Source organism: Coenobita brevimanus, chromosome 82 (assembly GCF_032717465.1).
Source record: "Coenobita brevimanus isolate Jiangsu-jjx chromosome 82, ASM3271746v2, whole genome shotgun sequence".
Classification (NCBI taxonomy): Eukaryota; Metazoa; Arthropoda; class Malacostraca; order Decapoda; family Coenobitidae; genus Coenobita; species Coenobita brevimanus.
In genome coordinates, this window is record NC_137035.1 from 2,443,389 (window position 1) to 2,452,500 (window position 9,112).

At 44.2% G+C, this 9,112-nt stretch overlaps 1 protein-coding gene across 1 annotated transcript in view; it reads right to left on the reverse strand.

Moving 5' to 3' along the window:
• Positions 1 to 1,149: 1,149 nt before the first annotated feature.
• The window catches only part of LOC145409656 (glutamate receptor ionotropic, kainate 4-like), a 107,859-nt gene continuing 99,896 nt past the window's right edge, over positions 1,150 to 9,112 (reverse strand). The window contains exon 19 of the mRNA XM_080280007.1: positions 1,150 to 1,356. Coding sequence (XP_080136133.1) covers positions 1,150 to 1,356 — 207 coding nt within the window. The remainder of the gene's footprint in view (positions 1,357 to 9,112) is intronic.

Here is a 9,112-nt window from a genome sequence, read left to right on the forward strand (position 1 = left end):
AATGGGAGTACAGAGTGGGAGAGTATGAGAGAATGTGAGGTGGGAATAGGTTAATGAGGAGAAGGTGGGTTAGAATGGACTGGTGTGAATGGGTGGGTGAGAATGGGTTGGTGTGGGGAGAGTGTGAGCGAGTTGAGGGCCGGGGAGAATGTGGTGAAGGTGTATCAGAGTAAGGGTTGTGGGTGCGTAGGGTGGGGAGGGAAGTGAGTTGGGGTGCTGAGTTAAGGAGTTGGGACGGGGAGAGTATGAAAGTTGTGGTGAGGGTGTGAAAAATGGTGAGAGTGGGTGTAGTTTGAGGGCGGGTGAGGGGGGAGGGGAGAGGAGAGAGTATGAAGTAAATGAGAGGAGTGGCGTGGAGGTGACAGGGCGGTGATGGATGAGGAAAAAATGCCTCCCTGTGGCATGAAAATCTGAGAAAGTGAGAGGATGAGAGAGAAGGGGAGGAGAGAAATATGAGTTAAAAGAAATTATAAATGAAGGAAGTGAAAAACCTGTGACAGTGTCGGCGATAAGCTAAAGCATCTGCTCCTCAAAGACATTTTTGGCAAAGTAACATTTCATTCACCTAAACTTACACACGCAGACTTACAGCAACACATCATCATCATCATCACCATCATTAGTCTGAGATCTCCTACCGCATGATGAAGGTTTCTCCTATTTTCCTTTATTCTGATCTACTGTGTGTTAGTGTGTTCCATCCAGTACCAGTTGATATCCAAATTTCACCTCTCCATATTAATCTCTGTCGGTCAGTTTTCTTCTCCATTTTTGCGTTTCCAAACATGATTGTCCACCTGTTATCTCTTAGCGAAGGACGTGACCTACCCATGGCCATTTCTGCTTTTTACCTGTCGTGTGTTGAAGATTGTATTATCGTCCGTTCACTTCTCTCAGTATCTGTCTTCCATAGCGGTTCAAATTGTATCGATGATCAAGAGAGAGAGAGAGAGAGAGAGAGAGAGAGAAAGGTTGTATGTCCTCAGAATCTAGGCAGTCAGCTCCCACCACACACCTTTCTTATCCTTCCCCCACATCTCTCTCTCTCTCTCTCTCTCTCTCTCTCTCCATAATAAAGGCAATTCACGTCCTCCACCAACTCCATTCTCTCCCCTCACCTCAGTTCGCCAAGGACCTTTGTTCCTTTCTCTACGTAACGCGACTCTGGGTTAAATTATTTTTGTTACGGTTCTTTGTGTTACGTGACTTTGTGTTACGTGACTTTGTGTTGCATGACTTTGTGTTGCATGGCTTTGTGTTGCATGGCTTTGTGTTGAGTGACTTTGTGTTGAGTGACTTTGTGTTGCATGACTTTGTGTTGCATGACTTTGTGTTGCATGACTTTGTGTTGAATGACTGTGTTGCATGACTAAGAGTTACATGAAAGGGTTACAGTCTCTCTCTCTCTCTCTCTCTCTCTCTCTCTCTCTCTCTCTTCGCCGTTCATGAAACTTCTCCAAGGTAGTTAAACTCCTGCTTTGAAGTCTCCACAGGTTACATTTCTTGAGGTATTTCTTGTGACATCTTACTGAAAATGCTGGGAGGCCTTTCATCATTTCCCTCGCCCTTATTATGTCATTAAAATTTTCATCTTGCTCATAATTATTACTCCTTTATCATTTATCTACATCTATTTACCTATCTATCTGTCTATCCACTTAGCTTACGATATGTCTGTTGCTATGTTTGTTATCTATTTTCATATCGTTATCTATCCAGTGTCCATTTATTAACCTCTGTGTCTATCTGTATTCGTGTATGACATTTAGCAACCCAAATATTAGACAAAAAATGAAGTTAAAAATTGTCACCATCTCAGAGTGGGACTCAAAAAAAAAAAAAAAAAAAAGTGCCAGTTTATTACACTCCACGAAAACACTGAAAGGAAAAAAGTGAAGCCATTGTTTTCTTTTATCTAAATTCCTAATGAAATGTTTTGAGAGGAATTGGCATAACTTTAGTGCGGAATGTCTCTTAATTTTACTCATGAAAGACACGTGGAAATGCCTTAGATTCAAACGTCTTCCCTAGAACGTGTGTGTGTGTGTGTGTGTGTGTGTGTGTGTGTGTGTGTGTGTGTGTGTGTGTGTGTGTGTGTGTGTGTTTCACCCCATTACAGTTTAAACCACGCCACAACGATCATTACAACAACACTACCACCACAACCAGTTAAAACAACAACTACCTTCATCATCACCACACCACAACAACACCATCATCACACCACCATCACCACCACCACCACCACCATCACCATCACCACCACCACCACTACCATCACCACCACCACCACAAAGGCCAAGGCGACGGTCAGTCCAGGTCAGAGGGGTCTAACTATCTTTGGGTACGATCAGGCCGCCTTTGGAAACTGAATTTGGGGACGCACAACTATGGATGTATAAAAAAGTTAGGATATCGCCGTCACCTCTAGCTGACCCCCAGAAAGCAAGGAAATAGCTGACATGGCGGTAAATATCAGTGGAGGAATATCGCTGCCACCTCTCTACGGGTCCCCCAGAACTTGAGAAAATAGCAGACTTGGCGGGGAATATCTATGGAGGAATATTGTCACCACCCTGCTATGCATCTCCTTCACGTGAGGAAATAGGCGATCCATCAATCTCATGTATCTATGGTCAGATGCCTTAATCTCGTAGGGGGTGGTCACAAACAAACCGCCTCCATGTCGCCCTGTCCCCTGCTATATCGCTGCCCTCCTCTCTGCTTACACCCCTCTCCCTCATATACGTAACCGATATCTCAAAAAAGGATGGAATAGAGTTTAGTAGTAAATGCGCTCAGATTTTGTAACACTTTTGCTTTGATTTGTTGTGCAGTACATTTTTCGCCAGTTTTCGTCAGTCCTGCATGAAACAGCCCTAGCATATACGGTATTCACGATGGACGGTGGTTATTAGTGAAGATGTTGCGACATGTGGGGTGGGGTGGGGATGGAGGTAGAAGGATTGCTGAGCCTAAAGGAAGGAGCTATTATGCCTATGTCGAGATTCAGTCACATGAAAAATAGTAAAATAAATAGCTGATGAAGAGAATTTACGAACTCTCCAAAGCAAATGACAACAAGGTGGACTGATACATTGTTTCAGAATTAGGTTAGGTCCACTAGGCTGGGTTTGGGATGTATGAGTATGGGGTAATGTGGCTGCCATCTCTCCTCGGACCTTGCAAACATGAGAAATTAAGCGACAGGGCGGGTAAATGTGGGTGTGAAATGAGTCAGGTCACAATTATATTACTCTTCGGTTAGGTTGGGTACACTAGCTAGGTTTGGGGTGGATTTTCTCTTCTCTTTTTCGATTATTCGTGGGCGTGGCGCTAAATCGGAGAATCTCCCGAAACATAAAGAGCGAAGCCACTCCAATCTACTCTTACAGACCTAACTTACCTGTTAAGCTATTTGACCTGTGACCTGACATTCTAAGGCCGATGTTTACCGCCGGGTCACTTATTCCCCCACGTTATGGAAGATCGGTAGAGAGGTCACTGTGATGCTCTTACATAAACACAGCCACCACCACAATAACCTTATCACTCTACCACAATTATCACTCTATTTTAATACACCACACCACCACCACAGCAAGTCACAACAATATCACGACAACCACAACAACAACCATCACTATCTCCACAATTCTCAATCATAATACACCATGCCATCACCAGAACAACATGCGACCACGTAAACACGACTACCACAACAACCATCACTACTACCACCGCCACACCGTCAGTACTACCACAGCTCCTATCTATGCTACACCACAACGCTATCATCACCACCACAACAACACAATGAATACTACCACCATAAGAATGCTATCACAACTACCATAACCACCACCACAACATAACACGAGGCCATGACCACAGCTACCAAAACACAACCACTATCACATTACCACCATCACGATCACAGCCACCACACCACCATCACAGTCACAACTACCATACCACACCACCACACAATCACAACCACCACGCCACACCACACCACCACACAACACAGCCACCACCACAAAGGCAAAGGCGACAGTCAGACAAATTCCGGGAGCTGTAACAGTCTGAAGGCCCGATCATGCCACCTTTGGAAGGAAAACTCGTGAAAGCAGAGTGCCTTGCCAGTGACGCAGACTCCCCTCTTCTCCCAGGCTTGAGGCATGTGCAGAGAACTTTCAGAGGTCTTTGCTGAGGACAGGAGAGGCTAGCTGGGGATTTAGAACTATTTCCTGGTGGTGAAATACTAGACTACATTTCTTCATTTTTTTTTTTTAGGGGGGACCATACGATTTTCTTACATTTTCCACCTTTAGGGTCATATATCATTTTTTATTTATTTAATTTTTTCTTTTAGGCAGATAACATAATTTTCTTACTTTTCTCTTACTGTTAGCGTCACCTCCCCTCGCCGACTTCGGGAATGCAACACACCATAGGTCTGTTGAGAGGTTATGTGGGGGATTCATACCATACCCTTTTTACTCTAACTTGGCCTAAAATCGCCATCTTTCCGTCTTGAATACCGAGCTGTAGTAGTAAAGTAACACTGGAATATGCTGCTAGTCATGAAGGGGTGCTATGGAAAGGATGCAGAGAAACAGTACCTCCTTATTCTACCACTGAGCTACGTGACATAAGCTACAAAAAGGACAGAAATCTTGGCCAGGTTAAGGTAAACAGACTAATCACCTACTACTCTATACCTTTCACTTTACTCACGTCATTTTCCTATTATTCTTTCAACCTCTACGAACCACCTCTCCCGCCAGGGTAGAGGGGCAGAGGAGGTCAGGAGTGAGGTCATGAGGTCAACAGGAGGATTTATCTTTCCATATTTGGAATAACAGCCTTTCCATCCGTTGGTGTATTTTTAGTTTTAATCAGGCTGGCACTAAATGATTGACAAGATGGGAAGCTTCTCTTTTTGTGAAAATTTAGTGAAGCACCGTAAAATCCAATTCAAATGTCTCTGTCAAGCTGGATACCATAGCTCTCACTTTTAACAAGCCCACTACCACCACCACACTACCAGAACTCTGCCCTCATCACTGCCATCCTCACACCACAACCATGACCACAACTACCACATCTCAGCACGTCCAAAACCACACTACCAGAACTCTGCCCTCATCACTACCATCCTCACACCACAACCATGACCACAACTACCACATCACAGCACGTCCAAAACTGCACTACTAGAAATTTGCCCTTATCGCTACCATCCTCACACCACAACCATGGGCTCACCAATACCACAGCCACCACACATCAGCACATCCACTTCTACGCTACCAGAAATTTGCTCTCACCATGGCCAGCCCAGTACTACAACAGCCACGACAGTTGTTACCATTGCTACAACTGCCACATTCACCACAACCATCCCATCACAACCACCTAGCCACCATCACCCCGACTGTCATCACAAACCACTGGCACAAAACAGCGACATATTTTATCACCACAACTTCCATCAAACCTACATCACAACCCATCCCCTACAGCGATAGCTCTCACCACATCCACAACTACCACTTTTCACCAGAGCATTCACAACTCCCACAACCACCACGCCTGTCATCTCGCTACCACAACAACCAGGCAGCCATAGGAGGGTGTGGGAGGAGGGTGGGAATGAGGGCGAGGAAGGAGACGCAATACTCTGCTTTACGGCGTCTCACGGAACTTACACTTAACACCGAGATTAGTGTGTGTGATGTGGCTGTGTGTACGTGTGGTTGTGTGATTGCGTGGCTGTGTGAACGTGTGGCTGTGTGAAGGTGTGGTTGTGGCTGTGTGAATGTTTAGCTGAGGATGTGTGAACGCGTAGTGTGACTGAGCCTGTGTGCATGTGATGTGGCTGTGTGAACGTGGGGTTGTAGCTCGGTGATTATCTGAACGTAATGCTGTTGCTTTCGAAGGTGCGGTTGATGAACGCATGGATGTCCAAGCTTGTGACTGTGGCTGTTTGAAAGAGAGACTGTTTGAACTTGTCCATCTGAACATGAAATTCTTAAAACTTGTGAATGCCACTTACGAAATGTCTAACAGTGAAAAATACAAAGCCCAGAAGGTCAGCCAGTAAGACGGCGGATTCTTCTTCCAATTTTTATCCCGACTTGCACGATCGAAAAACTTGCTTCAGGATATGTCCGAGTACCGTCTCTACGAACAAGAGCATCGGGCCTCATTACACTGACATCATTCCAAAGCTGAATAAAATCGTCTGATGGTAGCGAGAATACACTAAAATAATACGTCAGTGCAGTGAGGGGGTTTAGGATACGATATTAGCAGCCATAATTTCTCCATTTATCGGAGTGTGTGGAGGCGTGGGGTAACCTACAGTCGGCGGTCACCACAGTTCATGGCCTCAAATAAATCCCGCAATCCCTCCCAGGACGGGAAAAGAGAATGGTATCCCTCGTCACCAGAGAAACGGGTCGCGTAATTAAAACTGAGAGCGTCAAGATGTAAGGAGACCCATAAATTCTGAAGGGTTTTTGTGCTAAACCTGTAATAGTTTGATGTGATCGAGAAAGCTGGGCCTTTTTCGTTTCCAGAATAAAAAACTGTCACTCGTACTCAAATCAAAACTGAATGCATGAAGGTATAAACAAGCCCCTAGATTTTTTGGGGGGGAGGGCATTAAAAAAAAAACCACATGTAATTATATAATGTGAAAAACCAGTATCTCACATCAAAGTGTAGTCAGCAACGATATAGTAGATCGTATACATCCTACCAACATCAGAAGCTTCAGAAGTCATCGTTAGTTATCAAGTACTTGCCCACAGTTTTTTAATGATAATGCGAAGAAATGAGTGATGAGGATGAGTTGTGAGTACCAGAACCGCGATGTTGGCCTCAGATCAAAAACTGTGGGGCGGAGCACGATGATGCTGGTGTGTGTGTGTGTGTGTGTGTGTGTGTGAGTGTGTGTGTGTGTGTGTGTGTGTGTGTGTGTGTGTGTGTGTGTGTGTGTGTGTGTGTGTGTGTGTGTGTGTGTGTGTGTGTGTGTGTGTGTGTGTGTGTGTGTGTGTGTGTGTGTGTGTGAAGCTAGAATGCAGATCACTCCATACTTACCAAATTCTCTCACCTTCTAAATGGAAGTCTTGGACAAGGTCTCTTTACCACAGTCTTTTCGCACCTAAAGTACTCAAGTGGAAGCTTCGTAACACCTCCCACTCAGCGATTTATTCTAGACATTGCAGCTCCATATCCTCTAGTGTTTTATTGATGGAGATTATGTAATTATCAGAACAACATAAATATCATAAAAAATCACTAAAGAAGAACAGCTGCGAAACCTTCTATATAACCTAGATTACGGCCCCGAAAACTCAAGTAGGGACCTGGATTGTAAATGTGACGGTTGTGTATCGGTGTGGGGGAATACCTGCGTGATATCCTTGTCAGTCACGCTGCAATATGACCCATAAAATACTGCACGCGCATGTTAAGCCTCGACGCCCTTTCTTTCTAATACTGACAACCTCACTATGTTATTTTTCCCCTGTCACTTCCAATCCCTCCATCATGGTGGCAAATCCAACACATTTTTGGGTGTTTTCCTTGTCAGTCAGCCACACGCGCCTGCTGCATTCACACCTCCACACAATATTTGCTCTCCCTTTTCTTTTTTCTATTTTTTCTTCATTAGTCTTCACTGGCATTTGTGTTTTTTCTTTTCCTCTTCTCTTTTACTCTGTTTTTCCTTCCCCTCCTCCATTGTTTTTTTTTTTTCTCCTTCCTCTCCTTCAATCTCTTGTTTTTCTTTTCCGTCCATCTTCCCTCTTGTTTCCTCCCTCTTTTCTTTTTCTTTTTTTCTCTCCCTCTCCTTTTCATGCCTCCGCCCACCTGTGATGGAGGAGATGTTAAGTGATTGGTCTGTCCGTCCATGCGTGCGTAGGTGCGTGGGTCCGTGCGTCCGTAACACTTGTGCACGCGATATCTCCTGAACACATTGACGGATTTCCACCAAACTTTTGTCAGTGATGCAGTATGAGGAGTTAATGAAATGATTAGCTCTTCTAGATCAACGGGCCAAGGTCAAAGTCATATGGGACCGACTTAGGTTATCCTTGTGGGTGCGATATCTACCGAACCCCTTGATGGATTTCGACCAAACTTGTGTCAGTGATACAGTATGAAAGGACGATGAACTGATTAGGTCAGCAAGATCAAGGGGCCAAAGGTCAAGGTCACATGGGTCGACTTAATTTATCGGCTGCGTTCATGCGTCCGTGACATTCTTGTGGGCGCATCTTCTAAATCCGTCGACGGATTTCCACCAAACTTCTGTCAGTGATGCAGTGTGAGATGATGAGCTGATTAGGTTAGCTAGGCCAAGGGGTCAAAGGTCAACGATTATGGGGGTCGACTTAATTTATCCTCGTGGGCGCGATGTCTACCGAATCCCTTGATGAATTTCGACCAAACTTTTGACAGTAATACAGTATGAAGGAACGATGAAGTGCTTAGGTCAACAAGGTCAAGGAGATTATATGGCGAGTCTGTGAGCAAGGCTTGGGGGAGGCATACAGAGTGACGCTTTGCATCGACAGCTTGGGGCCAGAGTTCTTGACATATCATTTCTCCTGGGTTTTCACCCTCATCTCCTCTGGTTTTCCCTCCCTTTCCCGCTGCTTCTTGCCTCGTCTCCCACTCTTGCAAAATACGCAGTCAGAACCTTTGATTAACCAAGAAAAATATTTACTTGCCTGCCTCTCTCTCTCTCTCTCCCTCTCTTAAGCCCAAGGATGTCACTATTATTTCATTCTTGTCTTAAAACAACGTTACTTTACCTAGAATATCATCCTAATCGTGAGGGATTAATGAAGACTGAACCTAATCCCTTCAGCTCTAAAAATCTCCCCAGATTTTAACATATTCGTCTCAAGATACAAAGAGTAAAAAATAAAAAAAAGTAATGAATAGGTAAGCAAGAGTAATCAAAAATAAAAATAGTAAATAAAAAATTACACGTATTAATGAGAAGTTTCGTAAATAAAGGACACTGTATATTTAGTTCTTCCATTTCTAAAAGTTTTATTTATACTTAACAAATTCTTCTGAATGAATTAAG